This window comes from Saimiri boliviensis, chromosome 5 (genome assembly GCF_048565385.1).
Source record: "Saimiri boliviensis isolate mSaiBol1 chromosome 5, mSaiBol1.pri, whole genome shotgun sequence".
NCBI classification, from domain to species: Eukaryota; Metazoa; Chordata; class Mammalia; order Primates; family Cebidae; genus Saimiri; species Saimiri boliviensis.
Genome location: NC_133453.1, coordinates 146709734 through 146731543, shown reverse-complemented (window position 1 = coordinate 146731543; position 21810 = coordinate 146709734). Strand labels below are relative to the sequence as shown.

At 40.8% G+C, this 21810-nt stretch overlaps 1 protein-coding gene across 2 annotated transcripts in view; it reads left to right on the top strand.

Annotated features, from left to right (window-relative positions):
• OTUD7A (OTU deubiquitinase 7A) overlaps positions 1-21810 on the top strand; it is a 338001-nt gene that overhangs the window by 191153 nt on the left and 125038 nt on the right. For both annotated transcript variants that reach the window (XM_074400130.1, XM_074400131.1), the window contains exons 3-4: positions 8260-8354; positions 10053-10207. In XM_074400130.1, coding sequence (XP_074256231.1) covers positions 10057-10207 — 151 coding nt within the window. In that variant the 5' untranslated portion in view covers positions 8260-8354; positions 10053-10056. The remainder of the gene's footprint in view (positions 1-8259; positions 8355-10052; positions 10208-21810) is intronic.

Sequence of the window (21810 nt, the reverse complement as noted above, 5' to 3'; positions counted from 1 at the left end):
ATTAAGACAAATAAAATGTGAACCCTGTCCTCCAGGGCAGCCTTCACAGAGAGAAGAAGGAGGCAAGTAGGTTGGGTGACAGCTCAATGCGCAAGGTGTGTCCCACCACCTGTCACAATGACAGTGGCAGGCCAGGAAGAGAGGCTAACCCATTAGACTGTCTTTTCCTTGAAAAGAAGATACCTTTACCCAGAAGAAGAACTGATTTAATGATTGGAATCAGTAGGAAAAATAGCAACCTGAATCGTAAGTTCTTTCAATTTTTATTTAAACACTTGTCAATGGCACATTGGTCTGATTCAGGCACATATTTTATGCCAGTGTAACAGCTACATTTGTGAGCCTGAAGAATAAAAACATAAATCTTTCAAAGCAAAGCGGCCTTGCAAGCATTCCAGTGCCGGAGGTTTAGAATTGTCAGCCAAGCTCTGCTGCACATTTTCAGGAATGAGATGATCTCCGTGACCCTGAGGTTCTCTTGTAAGATGATCTTTCCAGGGTATGGGCATATTACACTGTTGCGAGATTGTAGCTTTCTACAAGTCAGAACAAGTGTCACCATGTTTCATGGCCTTACAACCAAGTTCACTTGGTTGTTCATGTTCAAATCTTATCTACAAAACTACTGATTATTATTCCTTGTGGATTCTTTAGAAATTATCTACAAACTATCCCAAATTTAGGATGGTTTGGCTTAGGATTTTCTAACTTTATGATAGGTTTCTTGGGAGGTTACCCCATCATAAATCAGGGAGGATCTGGACTTACAATGGTTTGACTTATTTCAACTTTAACGTGAATTTACTGGAATATTAAATTCATTTTCAACTTATTATATTTTCAACTTAAGATATGTTTATTGGTATATAACCCCATCATAAATTGAGGAGCATCTGTAGTTTTTATGAACAGTCTGTAATCCTTTTGGGATTATAAGCCCATGACTGTGATGATAGCTGTACACTTGCTGTCATATGAAGAACCCTTGAATAATTTGACGTGCCATTGATGTGTATATCATTTCAATGTGCACAGAAGAAAACTTCAGTAGGTCCTACGCTTACTGGTTTTCGCAAAGATGTAGATTTTAGGAGAGACTTTTCTTCCATCTTTCCATACTGGGAGAAAACTATGAAAAGGTACAATTGAGTGAGTGTCAACTAAGGAAATGTTTTGTTTCCAATCATACATCTATGCACATAATATATTTCAAAGGCACCAGATGTTTTGACCTGAGACCTTTTGAAGACACCCTGTTCCACTGTAAAGGGATGGTACTATGTGATGGAAGAATGGCGACTTTTGGGTCAAAGTGAGTCTATGTGGGAATCTTTACTCTGCCACTGGGCACTCTGGGCTTTAGTAAAATGGAGCAAAACCACTGTCCCTGTGGAATTGTTGCCTGTATGAGAGTTAACTCACCCATAAAGCACTAAGCACAATCAGTGTAATTGTGGGCACTCAGCAAGTGGCATTTATTTTCGTCAATGGGATATGTAGGGGATTTAGGCCCATGGGAAGAATCTTTTTAACTCCATTCAAATAAATTTGAAAACCAATCTCTAGGAAGATATGACCTAACAAAATTAAACCATATAGAGATAGAAAGACTAGGCAGAGCAATTTCCATAGGGAACAATTAGAGGAAATTATAAAAGAGCTCCCCAAAAAAGAAGCACCAGGAACAGATTAATTTGTGGGTCAAATCTACCACAAATGGCCCTGGTGCTACTTAGGTTAATCCAGAACACTGAAAAGAAAGTGAAACTTTCAGTTCTGTTTTATGTATATAACATTAACTATAAAACTTGACAAAGATTGCACATGAGTAAAAACCATAGCTTAATCTAGTTTATTAATATTAATTTAAGAATTTTACAGAAAACGAAATGCCACATGTTCTTACCTAAAAGTGGGAGCTAAACATTGGGTACACATGGACACAAAGAAAGGAGCACTGTTGTCGCTGGAACAACACTGGAACCTACTTGAGGGTGGAGGGTCATTCTTGCAGCAATCCCATTACTGGGTATGTATCCGAAGGATTATAAAACATTCATTTATAAAGACACATGCACATGCATGTTTATTGTGGCAATGTTTACAATAGCAAAGACTTGAAACCAACCCAAATGCCCATCAAGGATAGATTGGATAAAGAAAATGTGGCACATACACACCATGGAGTACTATGCAGTCATAAAAAAGGATGAGTTCATGTATACCTATGCAACAAACCTGCACGATTTGCACACGTACCCCAGACGTTAAAGTATAATAAATAAATAAAGAAAAATTCTAGAAGATCACATTGGTTAAACCCTTCTAGACATTGGATTAGGCAAGGATTTTATGACCAAGAACCCAAAAGTAAATGCAATAAAAAACAAAGATAAATTGCTCAGACTTATTTAAGCTAAAGAGCTTTGCATGGCAAAAGAAACAGCCAGCAGAGTAAACAGACAACCCACAGAGTGGAAAAAAACCTTCATAATCTATACATCTGATGAAGGACTAATATCTAGAATCTACAATGAACTCAAATCAGTACAAAAAATAACAAACAATCCCATCAAAAAGTGGGCTAAAGACATGAATAGAAAATTCTCAAAAGAAGATATACAGATGGCCAACAAACATATGAAAAAATGCATGACATCACTAATGATCAGGGAAATGTGAATCAAAACCACAATGCAATACCATCTTACTCCTGCAAGAATGACCATAAGAAAATCAACAAACAATAGATGTTGGCATGGATGCAGTGAATGGGAAACACTTCTGCACTGCTGAATGGGAGTGTAAACTGGTGCAGCCACTATGGAAAAGAGTGTGAAGATTCCTTAAAGAACTAAAAGGAGAACTACCATTTGATCCAGCAATCCCACTACTCGGTATCTTCCCAGAGGAAAGCAAATCATTATATGAAAAAGATACTTGCACACACATGTTTGTAGCAGCACAGTTCACAATTGCAAAATCATGGAACCGATCCAAATGCCATTAATGAGTGAATAAAGAAACTGTAGTATTTACACAATGGAATACTACTTAGCCATAAAAAGGAATGAATTAACGGCATTTGCAGCAACCTGGATGATATTGGAGACTATTGTCCTAAGTGAAGTAACTCAAGAATAGAAAACCAAACATAGTATGTTCTCTCTGATATTTGGGAGCTAAGTTATGAGGACGTAAAGGCATAAGAATGATACAATGGACTTTGCGGACTTGGCAGGAAGAATGGGGAGAGGGATAAAAGACTACAAACAGGATGCAGTGTATACTGCTCAGGTGATAGGTGCACCAAAATCTTACAAATCACCACTAAAGAACTTACTCATGTAACCAAATACCACCTGTACCCCAATAACTTATGGGAAAAAATTTTTAAGGAAAATGTGGTACACATATACCATGAAATACTATACAGCCATAAAAAAGGAACGAGATCGGCCAGGCACAGTGGCTCACGCCTGTAATCCCAGCATTTTAGGAGTCTGCCATGGGCAGATCACAAGGTCAGGAGATCAAGACCATCCTGGCCAACACAGTGAAACCCCATCTCTACTAAAAATATAATAATTAGCTGGGCGTGGTGGCATGTGCCTGTAGTCCCAGCTACTCGGGACGCTGAGGCAGGAGAATCGCTTGAACCTGCAGAAATTGCAGTGAGCTGAGCTCGCACCACTGCACTCTAGCCTGGTGACAGAGTGAGACTCCATCTCAAAAAAAAAAAAAAAAAAAAGAACAACAACAAAAAGGAATGCGATCATGTCCTTTGCAGGGACATGGATGGAACAGGAAATCATCCTCAACAAACTAACACAGAAACAGAAAACCAAACACCGCATGTTCTCACTTATAAGTGGGAACTGAACGGTAAGAAGACATGGACACATGGAGGGGAACAACAAACACTGGGGCCTGTGGGGGGTCGGGGGATGGTGAGCATCAAGATAAATAGCTAATGTATGCAAGGCTTAATACCTAGGTGATGGGTTAATAGGTGCAACAAACCACCATGGCACACATTTACCTATGCAATGAAACTGCACATCCTGCACATGTATCCTGGAACTTAAATTAAATTAAATTTGTAAAAAATATGTGCGTATGTGTGTGGGTGTGTGCGTGTGCGCACATGTGTGTGTGTGTGTGTTTTTATCCCAAGGGCCAACACCCAGCATCTTAAGTCAGACAAGATTGGGCAATAGAGATATACTCTATCTCAAAAAAATAAAAGAATTAACACAAACCATATTTGCATTTGATGTGATTGTGTATCTGGAAAACTTAAAAACTATTGAAAATTGCTATAAATGGTAAGAATTTAGCAAAATAGCAAGATACAGATTTAACACACATTAATCAATAGCTTTGATTTGAGCCGGATAAATTGAAAGGGTAACTGTGTAATATGCTATCATTCCTGATTTTATTAAGAACTAGGATTCGGTGGGGGAAGGAGGTTCATACATAAAAGAGATTAGGTTAAGTAAAAACTCCTAAGTCTTCCATTTGAATTGGAAATATTAGAATGAACTCAAGGTGTATTTTTTATTAAAACAAACATATTTCTTACCTTAGCAAAAAGTCCTGCAAACAGTACCTAAACCACTAGCTATGGGTACACCAAGCACCCAGAATATGGTCTTGAAAAACCATTCTCAATAAAAAAAGACTCATAGTCTTTGGAGAAATGTCTACTTCTACATCCGGAACAGTAAATGTAGAAGAGAGACCTGAAACATCTTGTCACACCTGATAGAAAAGAAACTATCAGCTACACTAGTGTTAAAGCAATTTCATTCAGGACTTAAGCATCAGTAAAGACAGAAACTGCTCTATATTGGACAGATTGAAATTATAAAATGTGTTTAAATTGACGAATGCAAAATATTTCAGAAAAAGAAGTAACAAATTGATCCCATTGAAGGAAGGCAGTGAACCATCTTGTCCAAGTAAAATGGTGAGTTAAAAGGTTACAAATAAAGCATCTATCTTGCCTTTTCTATTAGATGTCTACCACTGGGTGACCAAATAGTAGATTAGTGGAAATTTCCCTTTAAGAATTCCAGATAATAAACAAAGAATGAATGAAAGAATTATGCTGGCCATATATGCAACCTATCTTTTTTTTTGGTGGGGGGGTGAATATTTTCTTTTTTTTTTTTAATTGTATTTTAGGTTTTGGGGTACATGTGAAGAACATGCAAGATTGTTGCATAGGTACACACATCGCAGTGTGGTTTTCTGCCTTCCGTCCCCTCGCCTGTATCTGTCCTTTCTCCCCATGCTATCCCCTCCCACCTCCCCACCCCCCATCCCTCCCCCATTTCCCCCCAACGGACCCCAGTGTGTAGTGCTCCCCTCCCTGTGTCCATGTGTTCTCATTGTTCAACACCCGCCTATGAGTGAGAACATTTGGTGCTTGATTTTCTGCTCTTGTGTCAGTTTGCTGAGAATGATGGTTGGATGATAGACTGGATAGGGAAAATGTGGTACATATACACCGTGGAATATTACGCAGCCATCAAAAACGATGAGTTCACGTCCTTTGTAGGGACATGGATGAACCTGGAAACCATCATTCTCAGCACCCCATCTTGAATTGCTGGGTTTAAGGCAGTGATTATCAGTGGCTGCTACCACCACAAGCAGAGACAGTCAAATACTCAGTGCCAACTGATAGAAGAAGACAGCACCAAAATGTGCCCCAAATCAAACCTAAATCTGATCAAGTCTTATATCCTCATGCTGATTTACACAAAATACAGAGGACAGAGGAGCACTGTGTTGGATTGCTCCACTACAGGAGCAATCAGTCAAAGCCAGATGATAGAAAACTCTATAGAAAAAAATATATGTGAGATTTTTCAACATACAGAGGAAAAAAGATGCAGGCAGAATCTGTAGATTAAAAAAGACATTTCAACCAATCACGATGAGAGATCTTATTTGAATTCTGACTCAAACCAACTGAAAAACTAAATATGTGAACTTGTAACATTTGATGACATTGGAAATTTGCACACTGTATATTAATTACACTGAAGAATTATTGTTAATTTCTAGGTGGGAATTCTGGTACTGTGGTTATGTTTTTAAAAGTCTTCTAGAGAGAGATGGAAGTAAGTGTGGATGAAATAATGTGTTATCTGGAATTGGCTTCAAAATGATGTGAGCAGGGGAAGGGTTGAAGATAGAGAAGCAGCATGGTTGGCTAAGAGTTGGTAATTGTCATGCCTGAGTGATGGGTATTTGGCTTTAACATACTCTTCTGTCTACTATTACATATATTTAAATTTTTCATTGGAAAAAAAATATTTTAAAAATAGATACCATTGCTTAATTCTGTGTTCTCCTTGTTAGCCTAAAAATCTAAGCTCAAGAGTATAGTGATTGGGATGTTGAGGTGCCATTTATAATTGCCAGTGCCCCACTTTCTCCTGTCAGTTAAACTGCTGTTGGGCTTATATTAAGAACCTTTGAAGAATTTGATATGTCATTGATGAGTATATCATTTCAATGCATATAAGACAAAAAAAAAAAAAAAACTCCAGTAGATCCAACACTTACTGCTATTCCCAAAGGTATAAATTTTAGGAGAGATTTTTCTTCCATCTTTCCATACTAGGAGAAAATTATGAAAAAGTACAATTGAGTGAGTGTCAACTAAGGAAACGTTTTGCTTCCAATGATGCATCTATGCTCATATTTTATTTTAAAGGCACCAGATGCTCTGAGAGCTGGCACGAAGCCCAGTCATGGCCCCTGAACAGAAGGCATGTCTCCCTCCCATTGAGCCCGTTGGGTGTCCAGCCTGGGGCACCTGCTGGACAAATGAAATGGGCTTAATGCCCACACGTGTGCCTTCTCTAAGCCTCAGGTACAAGCGGTGGGTCCCAGCACTGCCCACTGTTACCACTTAGAGCCTTTCTCAGTTCCCACAAAGACACAACACCGTGTGTTTGAGAGTATCAGCTTCACCAAGGGGATAACTAAAGAGTGAAAATCCTGCGATAATGCTAAGAACTTCAGTGCGACCCATAGACATTCCTGTAGCCACTTTTGTTTGATTTTCACACGGGCCTCTCTGTCGCTGCCTGGCCAAACCTCTCTTCTTATTCCTCAGTAAGAAGCACCTCCCCTCCTTACCCAGGGCTTTTTACATTGAATTTCCTGGATAAATTGCTTCATCACAGCCCAGATTACTCTTAGACTCATCTTTGTCTCTAGCTTATGTTGTGGAGGTTATGTAAGTAATATACATGGACAAGCTTTGGAAATGATCGTTGCTCCATGCATTTGAATGTTTGGCAGAGCCAAACTTCCCAGAATTCATGCCCCCACACTGAAAGACACTGGGCTCTCTTAATTTTTGTCTGAACCATAAAAATGCTCTGGAATATGTGTTTCCCTAATGTGGCATCCACAGAAACCTTTGTCCCCAGTGCACCACACTTCACCAAGGTCACAATGGCGTCTGGCGAGGGATGGGTCATGAAGTCTTCTGGACTGTTGACATCTCAGTTGAAACATCCAATTCATTCACCAGGGAGCCCAGGCACCTGCGATCTCCCCCCAGGGTGGGCTTCCTCACCAGGCTGGACATGGTGGACACAACCTGACTTTTTTCATATTTAATTATTTGCCCTCTAAACAGGGATGTATACATGTATGGGCAGTCGACGGCGGATTCTCAAGATCAGAACAGTACATTTGCCGATTTTAATCAGTGTCAATGATGATAATAGTAATGGTGCATGTTCTTTCAGTATCATCTCATTTTATCCTTTCTGCAATTCTAAGAGGCAGGGTTGTTCTCACCCTCATTGTTCAGATGTGAACAGTAGTGTAAATGTACTTAATGCCACTGAATTGTACACTTAAAAATGGTTAAAATGGTAAATTTCATGTTATGTGTATTTCTCCACATAACTGAGATTGAATGTACTGATGTGGTATGTGCTTATAAAGTTTCAAACAGCTCTGTGCTGTGCAAGTGATCCTCACTGAAATGGAAATGCTTGCTAAAATGAGGAAAGCTGAGACAGCCCCTGGCCAGGCCCTGGGCATGGGAGCTGGGGGTCAGCTGGTGAGCAGGGACCTGTAGGGCCCAGAAAGACAGAGTACGTGCCTCAGGCAATTGGTCAAGGCCCAGATGCAGCGTCCTGTGACAAAAAGCCCGCCTCTGGCCTCAGTCTGAGGGCAAGGAGATCACATGCTCTTGTTCTCTGATCTGTTTTCCAGGTGGCAGTGACAAAAGAAGACACTCTCCCGGCCGAGGCCCCGGTGCATGGAGAGAAGGAAGAAATCAATTTCCTAATTGGTACCATATACATCAGGTCAGATAATTTTCTTATTTCCTAGTCTCATCAACTAAAAATTATACCAGTGGGAGCCGTGTGCAAGATGGGATGGTCACAGTGAATGTCCCTGAGGGTACAAACCTCCCTGCGTAAGACCCCCAGTCCTTAGGGTCTCGAACATTAGGTGAGCTCATTTCCGCATTCTCACAGCACAGGAGGGCTCAGAGACGTGACGCCCATGTCACAGCCAGACAGGGGAGGGCCAGGGTTAAATCAGGCTACGTGCCTGGCTCTAAGGCATGCACCACTGACACCAGACCTACTCCACCAAGCAGCGCCCATCCCAGTGGGTTATTTTGAAAGAAGGAACAGAGGACAGTCATCAATAGCATGGGCTTCAAACTCACCCCACGATATGTAAAATTAATTACATACTTTCTAGCGTAAAATTTCCCATTGCCTGTAATGGGGTCTGCAGACTTTTTCCATAGAGTTCCACAGAGTACATCTTTTTAGTTTTGTGGGCCATAGGGTCTCTGTTTGAACTCCTCAACTCAGCCAGGTGCAAAAGCAGCCATCAACAGGATGTAAAAGAGTGGGTGTGGCTGTGTCCCCGTAAAACTTCATTTACAAAAGCCCGTGGGAGACCACATTTGGCCCATGGGCCATAACTTGCAGACCTCTTGTCTACACAAACACAAGGATGCGCTTAGCAAAGACTGAGCACCCACTGAGGACCCCAGAACCATTCACTAGTGTGAGTCACTCTCACTTGCAATGTGACAGTGGCTTTTCCCCAGCAGTCGGCGACTACAGTCAGCCTGAGTCCAGAGGCTGCACATCTTTTTCTATCTCTCTGGCTGGGATCATGCTGCCTGGGAAACCCAACGTTCTTAAGGATGTTGTTGGATTGGTGGCTGCTCCTAGAGAGATGGCAGATAGTTGAGCAGCCATCTTTAGCAAGTGTGGCATTTCAGTCAACTGTGGATTAACCTGGAGTCTCTCCTTAATAGCCAACTAGGGGGTGAGGGCTGAGGGCATAGGATGGCACACTGATAAAGGCAGAATTGGAATAGAGTGGGTAACATTCATCACATTGTGGAAGTATTACTAGTCTATACAATTCGGAAGAGGATTAGAAATCTAGCAACTCCAATGAAATTTTTCTAGACATACTTAGGTGTTTGAAATTTTAAAATAATCTAGTCTTTTTTTCTATCAGTTATTAGAATTAATAAAATGTAAGGTCAGGAGCGGTGGAGAGAGTGATGATCCCTTGCCTTAGTCTATCTGGGCTACTGTGTCAAAATACAATAGCTTGGGCAGCTTATGAACAACAGAAATGTATTCCACACAGCACCGAAGGCTGGGAAGTCTAAGATCAGGGAACCAGCAAATTTGGTGTCTAATGAGGGCCCATTTCCTGCTTCATAGATGGCACTGTCTTTATCACCTCGGAGATTAGATATCAACATACGAATTTGGGGAGACAACACAAACATTCAGCTTGTAACAGACTCCTCTCACATGGCATGTACAGAGGGATGATATTTTACTTCAAGTCCTATAACATAATGTCTTACCTAAAAATAAAGGAGCTCGATCAGACCACTTCAGAAAATATGACAGCAGGTAGAAATGGCTCGTTCCCTCCCTCAGGTCTCTGCTTGTAGTTGTCATGCACAGCTCCATTTCCGTTACATGGTAAAATGCCTTTTCTCTTCTTTCCTGCAGATGGATGGTTTCTAGTGTGCTTCCAAACCCCACCTCGGCCGAGTGTTGGGCAGCACTTCTACATGATCCTATGACTCTTGATATGGACGCAGTCCTGTCAGACTTTGTTCGGTCCACGGGGGCAGAACCTGGTCTGGCCAGAGACCTGCTGGAAGGTAAGCCCACCTCCTTGTCCCCCACACCACTATTCTGGGCATAACCTCTTTCCAAACAAGATTTTCGGTACCTGACAACAGTGGTACTTGGACGGTATTTGGACTCTCAAAAGTGGAAGTGTTGGTGATAAAATTATTTTTGTTATTTTTATTTGGGGTGTGAAATAAATCACCCAACTCCTGACAGTAAAATTGCATAAAGCACTAATTGGGCTTTGCCTTGTGTTATATATCCTACCAATATCGAGTCAAAATTTATCAACAGTTATTATATTTAAGAAAATATATTCAATGGAGCAGAAATTATAAAACATTCAAGAAAATACTTTTATGGGAGACTTTAGTTTCTTATCTGTCTTAGCTGAGACAAAAATACTCTAGGCCAGGGTTGTTGGTGGAAAAAGCACCTACTATCCAGTAAAGTGGCTGGGAATAATTCCCAAGTAAGAAGTCAGGCTTCATCCTCCTGCTTCTCATGGAGATATCATTTGCTGTGTGACAGATGTGTATCATCTGTATGTATGTTTTCAGAAAATTTATTCAGATATAATCATAGTGAACTAAAATTAAAGTTTAGTTTCTGTGTCTCTAAAATGGGTTGACCTTTGTGTGTGTGTGTGTGGTAGCAGTGGTATGTAAATAAAGGACCACTTACAACTTCTCAGGACGGTCAGCTGTGTGAGAGGACAGAACTTTGCTTACTCTTTACTTCAAATGTAAAAACTGCAATTTGTGGAATTAGTAAATACTTGGCCAAGAACTGTAAGTCACAATGATTCTTTAAGTCACTTAGGGAAAATAAGCATTATTGTGTATTTGCAGAAGTGGAGAGAACTATTCGGTCATAACGAAAATTAACAACCAGCTGTTGGAGGAGTCTCAGAAAATGGGAATGGCAAAAGCATAGTTTTTAAATTTTCCCCAACCTCTCAGAATTTCAAACCAACTTCAAGTATAGAATAAAATATGCTGAGAGTTTTGTGATCTGTGGAAATCAAACTATAATTCTCCCTTCCTGCTGTGTATATTATATAATGTCTCCCTTTCCATTTCCATTATTTTTGTTAAGTGGGCAGCAGTGTGGAGAAGTGGGCTTGGAACAAGGTTGGCAGTGAGATCTGAGTTTGAGTTCAGATTCAGCCACTTATCAGCTGTGAGACATAGCACAAATTATTTTACTTCCCTTACCCTCAGATTTTTTTCTTGGTTGAGCTTAACCCACCTTACAAGGTGACTGTGAATATTAGAAGTTGTGATATAAAATGTGTGGTAAAGAAGCAGCGTGTAGCAGATGCTCAAAAACGTATAGAAGACCATGGTTGAGGTGGCCATTATTGTAATTAGAACTAACATCAATATTGATGTCTGGACAGCCTTAAATGGGAAGCAAATGTTTTCTCTTTATGTTTTTACTTGTATTTTCATACTAAGATACAGAAATATTGAGTTTTTTTGTGTCTCGTTCCATGAACTTTAACACATGTGGATTTGTGTTATTACTACCACTTTAAGGACACAGAAGTACTTCATTACCTCCAGATTCTCTGTCCTGATATCTTTTATAATCAGACCTCCCCTACCCCTAACCACTGGCAATTAGTGCTCTATTTTCTATCACTAGTTTTGTCTCTTTGCAGGAATATCAAATAAATGTCCTGCAGAGCCTCATCTTTTGAAACTGGCTCCTTTTCACTCCGTAAGATTATTTTGGGACTCACCAAGTCATACGTCAGTAACCCATTCCTTTTTGTTGCTGAATAGTATTTCATTCTGCAGGTGCACCACAGTTTATTTATCCACTCATCTGTCCAGGCGCATTTCTGTTGTTTTCCATTTTTGGCAGTTATTATTAGAGCTTCTAGAAACGTTTAAGAACAGGATTTTGTGAGTATAGTTTTAAGTTTTCTAGGCTCAATACATGTTGACCTTGTAAGAAACTGCTAACCTGTTTCCCAGAGTACTGTGCCATTTTGCATTCCCAGCAGCAATGTCTGAGAGCTCCAGCTGCCCCCATCTGTGTCAGCACTTGGCATTTCTTCCTTTTTTGGTATTTCATTTTAACCATTTGATAGCTGTGACAGTATTTCTTCATGGTTTTAATTTTCATTTTCCTAATAACTAATGATATTGAAAATTTTTATGCTATTTATTTTCTCTTTTTATTCTTTTTCATGAAATGTCTGCTCAAGCTTTTTGCCTATGTCTAAATTGAGTTGTTTACCTGAATTTCAAGAGTTGTTTACATATTCTGAGCATAAATCCTTTGTTCAGATACATGCAAATATCTTCTCCCAGTCTGTGCTTGACTTTTCAGTCTCTTACCAGGGCCTTTCACAGAGCACAGTTTTATATTCTCATGCAGTCCAACTGACTTTTTTCTGGCATAGATCATGCTTTGAGTGACATATCTGAGAAATTTTGCATAATTCCAGGTCATGAAGATTTTCTCCTAGTTGGTCTTTTAAGAGTTTTGTATTTTCATGTTTTACATTTAGATCTACAATCCATTTGAGTTGATTTTTGTATAATATGTGAGATTTAGGTCCAGATTCTGTTTTATGCATGTGCCTATCTAATTGTTTCAACATCATTTATTGAATATATCTTTCTTCTTCCATTAAAATTGAATTGCCTTTGCATATTTGACAAAAAGCCAACTGAGGGTATTTGTAAGGAATATATTTCCAGACAGTGGTTTGTTTCTATTGATCATTATGTCTGTTCTTTTATCAACAGTGCACCATATTGATATCTATAGATTTGTAATGAGTTTTAAAATCAGATAGTGTGATTTTTCTAAATTTATTCTTCTTTTTCAAATGTGTTTTAGCAATTTATTTTTTTGCCTTTCCATGTGAATTTTAAGATCTGCTTGCCTCTAAACATCTAAAATAGAAAACCCACTGGATGAGCTCATATATTTAATTTACTTGTTAAATTTTTTAAACAAAATTTAGTTGTTAAATTTTTTTCATTTCTAGTATTTTCACTTAGTTCTTCATATCTTCTATTTCTTTGCAAGAATTTCTGTATTTTTTAAGAGTACACTTCTTTACTTGTACAATATTTTTAACAACTTCTTGAAAATCTTTGTGAAATAATTCCAAACCATTTTGCTGAGATTTTGACAATTTTAGTAAATCTACAAGTCAGTCCTATGTTGTATCTTTCAGTCCATGAAGGAGTGCCATAATTTCTATTTACTTGGGCCTCCATTAAGTTCTTTCATCAACATTTTATGGTTTTTGGCATATAGATCCTATACATGTTTTGTTATATGTGTATGTGAGGTGGGGTTGTGAGCTATTGTACATGGTATTTTTTTAAATTTCAGTTTCTACTTGTTTATTGGTAATATACAGAACTATAATGGATTTTGTGTGCTGATCCTGTATCCTGCAGTCTTGCTAAATCTAAACTCAGTTTGTTCTAGGAGGTCTCTGTGTGTGTGTGTGTGTGTGTGTGTGTGTGTGTGTGTGTGTGTGTGTTCCTTGGTATTTTCTGCATAGATGATCATATTGTCTCTGAATAAGGACAGTTTTTTTTTTTCCTTTCCAGTCGCTAGGTCTTTCTGGTTTTCTTGGCTTTTTTCACTGACGAGGACTATTCAAAAGGTTGAATAGGAGTGTTAAAAAAAGAAGATCCTTGCCTTGTTCGTAATCTCTGAGAAAAGCAGTCTATCACCATTAAGTAGAATGTTGACTGTAAGTTTTAGTAGATGGTCTTTATCAGGTGAAGGAAATTTCTTTCTATTCCAAGTTTGCTGAGAGTTTTGTAATAAATAGATGCTGAATTTTTAAAATTAATAAACTGATTTTTTTGGCTTTAAACTGTTACTATACTAGATTAAACTGATTGCCTTCTAGTGGTAAACCAGACTTTCAGCCATTTTTTTCCATGTTTCTTTTTTCTGCCTTTTTTTTCTTTCCTTATGGGACTCAGATGATAGAAAGCTCAGACTTTTATTACCTAAGATCTTTATGGTTCTGCTCAAGTTTTTCAATCTTTGTCTGTTGTTCAGATTAAATCATTTCTATTTATTTATTTATTTATAAATTTACTACTTCCTCCATCATCTTTATTCCATTAGTGAGACCATCCAGTGGGCTTTTTATTTTAGTTGTTAAATTTTTTCATTTTTAGTATTTCCGCTTAGTTCTTCATATCTTCTATTTCTTTGCAAGACTTTCTGTATTTTTTGAGAGTACCCTCCTTTACTTGTACAACATTTTTAACAAATGCTTGAAAATCTTTGTCAAATAATTCCAATATCTGTTTCATCTCAGGAGTAGCTGTTGAGATTTCTCTGGCTTTTTCTATGCTGAGTAAGCTGTCAGTATGCTAATTGTATCCTAGACACTTTAAATACCATGTTTTGAGATTCTGGTTATTATTAAAATCTTACAGTGAATATTATCATATTTAGTTTAGAAGATAACCACCCCAAATGGATTCAGACTACAAATTCCAAGTTCCCTCAAGACTTGTATGGTTTGTGATTGCTGTGAAAAGTCTTTGAGCAGCGGATCTGTCTCGCACAGGTGCCACCTAGTGGCCAGCCTGGGACTCTGGCAGTAGTCTAGCCCACATTTCAGCACTCAGAAGTCTACGTCATCTGTGTAGGGCCAGATCCGTACATGTAGAGCGCAAGGGTAAGCCCAAGAGTTCATCAGCAACTTTCAGGGGTTGCTCTCCCAAAGCCCTTCCTCACTGTAACCTTCTCAGCCCTCCAGCCAGCTTAGGTGGTGGAGGCTTGATTTACCCTACTCTCTGGTGCACTTGACCGCACTAGGTCGGAGCTAAGCAGCCAGACGCCAGAGAGAAAAAGCATGAAGGTTTTCCCCATCCTCTGAAGACCTTAGACCCTCTGGTTGGAAAGGAAGTTTGCCCGGCCTGATGACTTTAATTTTCTGCCATTTCTTACTAGGGCCACAAAACTTCTGGGGCACAGAGAAGAAAAAAATATAGAAGAAAAAGGAAAAAACAGGATACATTAAAGATTTCCAGAGCTTCTCAGAATGTTAGAGACCCCTTTTCTGTTTCTGTGCCCAAGTTGGTGAGCTTTTCCTAGAATTAGTGCCCACTCTGGGTTAGGAGCTGCACTGAGTCCACACTGGGGAGACTGGAGGTAGGGGAAGTGTCTCAGTCACCTCCAGCTCTGTGGCACTTCCAATGGTGGTCTCCTTCCTGCGTCGACCTGCTGCCGTTTACTTTCCTGAGCCCAGTAGCTGCTGCGTGCACCACTCCGTCCAGGGGTCCCGGCTGCACCCAGTGGGAGAGAGGGTGTCAGTGGCGAGTGCTCACCTCACCCACTGCTGGGTCCTGCCCTTGGCTTTCACAGGTAAGAAGACTGTGGTTCTCTGTGTATGATGGATTCTTCAAGGTGTCAGTTATTTGGGTAAAGATTTATCTAAAGCCAGTGTTTCAAAGAATGAAATATTTTTGTTGTAAGTCCTCAGAAAGATCTATATTGGAAGGATGTCAATAATATAGGAATTTAGAGGGGAAATGTCTAAAGGGAAATAAGTCCTCATGATAGCAGAAGCTAAGTATAAGGTACGTGGCCCTCTTTTGTAACTTCTTATATTTTTATTTATTTCAAAATAAAAAGTTAAAAAAAAACACTGCAATGATGGGAATCACAGTACAGTAGAGGAAGGCCAATAAGAGGAAGGAGGAGCAAAGTCTGATCACAACCTTGGTAAACTGAGGCAAGACAGTGAACGTGAACACTTAGCTGCCTCTAGACAGAAGTGGGTGGCCTTGCCTATTCGCCTACTTCCTGTGTTACCAAATCAAACTTGGGTCTGCCCCCCAGCGAAGCAAAGCCAAACACTGACATCAAGATTGCAGTGAGAGAAAGTGACAAGTTTATTGCAGGGAACCAAGCCAGGAGAATTGGGCAGCTCATGTTCAAGCTCTGAGCCCCCCAATGCCATATAGGTAAGAATTTTTAAAGGCAGTGTGAGGCCGGGCTCAGTGGCTCACACCTGTAATCCCAGCATTTTGGGAAGCCAAGGTGGGCAGATCATCTAAGGTCAGTAGTTCGAGGCCAGCCTGGCCAACATGGTGAAACCCCATCTCTACTAAAAATACAAAAATTAGCTGGGCATGGTGGCAGGTCCCTATAATTCCAGCTACTCAGGAGAATGAGGCAGGAGAATTGCTTGAACCCAGGAGGCGGAGGTTGCAGTGAGCCGAGATCATGCCATTGCACTCTAGCCTGGGCAACAAGAACAAAACTTGGTCTCAGATAATAATAATAAAATAAAGGCAGGGGGCAGAAGTTACAGGCAAAGTCATAAATCAATACGCAGAGGCTGTACGTCAGTTTCACCTAAAAAGACAGGACATCTTGAAGCAGGTGGAGGACAGAGGGCACAGGTCGTAGGTGGATTCAAAGATTTTCTGATTTACAGTAGGTTAAGGGGATGAAGCTTTGTCTGCAAATTTGGGATCAGCAGAAAAGAATGTTAGCTCTGGCCTGTGGACATGACCTCCTCCAGCTCCCTCAAGAAGAAATTTAGAACCAAGACTGGTGGTCCAAGTTGAGTCCTCAGTTTCCCCTGTCTGAGGTCTACGTGCCAGCAGATGGCACTTTTCATTTGATGGGGGTCCTGGTTTCTGGAAGTCAACTCAAGGACATGTGTTAAAATGTTATCTTTAGTCTCTATAGGGAACTTTGGTCTATTTTGTGACTTTAACTTCCCTGGCTATTGTTTTCAGCTATTCTTCCCTTCTTGCTTAAGTTGCTCGTTTACTCCTCAGGGCTGGCTAGGTGCCTTTGAAGGAACTCAGAATTTCCTTTTATTTCCATGCTTGGGGGCAGGTGCCCAGCAGGCCCCTAAGAGGGGCCTCTGCTCCATCTCACCTAATATCAGCCCCTTGCATGTCCCTGAAGTGGTTCTCCAAAACAAAATCAAGTCAGGTAACTCCCTTTCCTCACATGTTCATACGTCCCTCACCCCCCAATTACCTGCAAAATAAACTTCTCCACCTGATACTCCAGCCCTTCAGCATGTAGTCCTACTCCATCCCTTCCCTCATCACCTGGGGCATCCCTTCACCATCCCTTTCCCAGACAGGACAGCCACCTCTGCACTTCTGCCTCCGCCCATTGCTGCTGCTGCTCCTCCCCCTCCACACACTGCCTCCCTGTTAAAATTCAGCTCTTCCTCCAAGATGGATCATGAACTCCCAGACAGCAAGGACCCTACAAGGTTTTGTTCACTCTTTGCCCAAGAGATTTTTTTGCCCTACAAGGTTTTGTTCACTCTTTGCCCTGCACATACGAGTCCCTCAGTAGAGTGATCTGTTAATAGTTGCTTGGCTATAGTGACAGCCAGGCAGAAATCCTCATGCACATGGAGACCGATGTAAATTAGTTATATAGCATGTTAGCCGTGAGTGCTGTGGAGGTAACTAAGTCAGGGAGAAGGAAGCAGGTATGAGTGTGTACAGTTTTAAATTAGGGTTGTCAGGGAAGGCTTCACTAAAAAAAAAAATGCATCTGAACAAAGATTTGAGGAGGTGAGAAAGCAAACCACTTGGATGTCTGGAGGAAGAAGTTTCTGTGAAGAGGTGAGGATTCATTGATCATTCCTTGCCCTCCTGTGGAACTTTGTGGACTTCTGCTGCAGCATGTATTTGTTGTGCCTTATTTTACGATTCATCACATGCTTAGCAAGCTAAATTTGCTGAGTCTTGAGCACATGCCACTGATTTACCAAAATTCACTGTGCAATTAGAGGACTGCTGTGGGCAAATCCCACACCCCTGAATGGGAACACAAAGGTGGTCTAGGGACCATGAATCCAAGCAGGAGTTACTACTCTACCACCAGGTGTGATGGCCTTCTGCTGGGGCTGGGACTGTCTTGTCAGTGGGTCTAGAAATACTGAAAGGAAACCATTGGCTACCCTTCCAAGCATCCTGTTCCACTGATGAGAGTTCCGCCATTAGACCAGACATATTTGGGAAAAAATGGCCAAAAAAAAAAAAAAAAATCAAAATAAACCTCTCCAGATCAGAATTCTCCGATCCTTTCTCTAGCCACCACTCAGAAAGACACATTCTTCCTTTAGAAAGATGAGTATGTTTAAATACTCTTAAAACAAACAGACCCATTAAGACCATTTGCGGTGAGTTTCCTTGCGTCAGGCTGATCGATTAAGTAGATCTTATTTCCCTCCTTTCCTTCCTATTGGGAAAGCTTGTAACCCCCAGATACCATCACTGGCCTGTTTTATTGGTTTTACTCAAAAGTCTGTGCCATTGTGGCTGCTTGAAATTAAACACTTCCGCCAGGTACAGTGGCTCACACCTGTAATGCCAGCACTTTGGGAGACTGAGTCGGGTGGATCAGAGGTCAGGAGTTCAAGACCAGCCTGACCAACATTGTGAAACCCCATCTCTACTGAAAATACAAAAATTAGCCAGGCATGGTGGCACGTGCCTGTAGCCCCAACTACTCGGGAGTCTGAAGCAGGAGAATTGCTTGAACCCAGAAGGTGGAGGTTGCAGTGAGCCAAGATCACACTATTACACTCTAGCCTGGGGTGAGACTCCTTCTCAAAAAAAAAAATACAAATAAAAGAAATTAAACAGTTCCTCTCTGGAAAGCCAACCACATTCATCCCAGCATCCTTCTTGGTGTCTGCGCATGGATAAAGCCTCCCCATTCCCCTGTGCCCCCCATCACTTTATGTTCTTCCACTTTGCCTCACTTACGTGCTCACCACTCCAGGGCTCCCTGAGGTCCAGGAATTCCACGTTATTCCCTTTCACATGGCTAAGAGCCCCAGTACTGTGGGTGAGCTGTCCTGAGTGGGCACTCGGTAATGTGGGCAAAACTGAATCAAGCTGAAGAGGGAAGGAGCAGAAGGACCACCAGAAGCCCTCTCTGATAGCGTAGCTCAGATTCAGAGTCATGTCCTTAAACACTTTGTAAAATAAAAAATTAGCCGTGCAAACTGAAATCAATTTAAACTATTTTCTTCGATTAGGCAGGAAAGAGGAGGCTGCTACATATTAAGAACTCCCACCTAAGCCAAACCTTCGTGTTTCCAATCTGCAAGCAGGCACTGAGGGGCTCTGGGCTGGGAGTGAGAGATCAAGGAAGAAACAAGAGAAGAAGACCCTGCCTTCAAGATCCTTCCTGCCTAAAGCAATCTATAGGCAGCTGGGTTCTAACAAAATTTTTATTTATAAAACAGGCAGCCAGCCAGCTTATGGGCAGTAGTTTGCCAACCTGTGCTGTAGATTTAAAAAGGCTTAAGAGATCTATCAAACAGTGATAATGTATGCACATTATTTGAATATTGATTCCAACAAACTAAAAAAGAAAAATTATAAGACAATCTGAGAAATGTGCGCACTTAACATTTACTGGATATTAAAGAATAACTACTTTTAGATATGATATTTTTATTATGATAGTGCTAAGAAAAATAAGGTATATACTGACATGGGTGGATGAAGTAACGGGGTTTTCTGGGGATAGGCAAATGAGTGGGAGAGGAAATGAAACAATATTATCCATGAGTTGATTTTTATTAAGCCTGAACAGTGGGTGCAAACAGGTTTATTATAAGCGATGGACTAATGTTTCCATAATAAAAACTTTTAAAACAGACGGCACCAGAAAACCTCTGCTTCCAGCCAAGATGCAGTATCAGAATGTGGGTATGCCCTCTTGCCTGAAAAAGAAAAAGATAAATATGATAAACAAGTTACTGAACATCAGATCATGAAGGACAGTGGTCCCCAAGAGATTGTAAACAAACAAGGTTAGCCCTGTAATTGTCCAGCTCACTGCCTGGAGAAAGTTTCTAATATGTGGTACAGAGAGGAAGAAACCAAAGGAAGCCTGGCCAACTCCACAGTGGGAGGAGACAGAGCTCAGAGTCCCAGGAGTCCAGGAGGCTGGAGTTCACAGGTCAGAGCCTAAGAGAGGAGACAGCTACACAGAGAGAGAACTGCAGCGATTCACAGAGGGTTTGCCTCTGCCGCTCAGCCAAGGCTCACCAGCACCTGTGTGTGAGGAAGCTCTATGCAGCTGGGCAGAGAACCACCTAAGAAGATTAGAGGGAACAGTGCCCAGGGCTGAGACAGAGCCAAGGAAAGTGCCTGTGTCCACCAGCCAGGCCGGACAAGCACCGAATATAATACCTGGAAGGATCTTGCCTCAGTAATTGGGAATAATTAGCCCTATAATAAACGCTTTTATAGAACTGAGTACAGTGGCTCATACCTGTAAATCAATACTTTGGGAGGACAAGGCAGGAGAATTGCTTGAGGACAAGAGTCCAAAACTAGCCTGGACAACATAGCAAGACCTCTGTCTCTATAAAAATCTTCTAAAAATTAGCTGGGCATCATGGCATATGCCTGTGCTCCTAGCTACTTAAGAGGCTGAGGTGAAGAGATCACTTGAGCCCAAGAATTCAAGGTTATCGTGAACTATGATGGCACCACTGTACTCCTGCCTAGGCCACACTAAGATCTTGACTCTAAACAAAATAAAAATAAGTAAAGTAAACCATTCTGATCACACCTAACGAAACTTAAAAGCAAGATCTAAAAGGATCAAAGTAAAATGGCCTCGTTATCTGACACAAAGTTCTTGGTCTCACAGCCAAGGAAATCAAGGACATGGCCACACCAAGGGTGAGATTAGAGCAGAAGCAGAAGTTTAATAGGCGAAAGAAAGATAATAGTTCTCTGCAGCAAAGAGGGTTCCCGAAAAGGGTTGCCATTCAGCAGCGAAATGCAAGGGTTTTTATAAACTAGCTAGCAAGGAGGCGGTATCTTATCTATATAGGGCATGAAAAAAAACAGTTGGGACCAGGTGTGCCATCTGCATAGAGTGTGAATCTCTGGCATCCCCCACCCCACCCTTTCATTATGCAGACAGATCTTTTGCCTGAGCTACTCCACATTGCTTTCCTACTATGTATGTGCTTAAAAAGGGGAGGTGGAGCCCCCATAGTGGACATGCCTGACTCCACATACCCCTTTCTGTCTGCAGCTACAGGCATCCCCCATGCAAGCTTTCAGCTTCCTTATCTATGTTTGCAGCCCCAACTTCCAGACTGTTCTTCGTTAGAAGAGAAGTGATTTTCTGGGCTGCTTTTTGGTAGAAGGGAAGTTCTGCCAAGGACTCTCTGCCCTAACTATCTGCCTAGCTAGCCTCTTTTTACCTCCTCTCTCAAGAGTACTTCCAAGAAATGTAACTTCATTCTACAACAAAGCTCAATAATAGTTAGAGAAATATAAACTTGTCCAGCATCAAATAATGCAAAAGTCTTGCTGTCTGGCACCCAACAGAAGTTATCAGGAATGCAAAGTAGCAGGAACATAGGATCCATAATGAAGAGAAACTGTTCAATCAAAGTCAAACCAGAACTGGCAGAGATGTTAGAATTATCAGACAAGGGCACTGAAAGTTACTATAACTGTATTCTGTGAAACATAATAAGGTACATACTGACATGGTATTCAAATATTTAAGTAAAGATAGGGAAGATACTTTTTAAAGCCCAAATTGAACTCCCAGAGATGAAGACTACATCTGAGATGAAAAAGTAACTCAATGGAGTTAA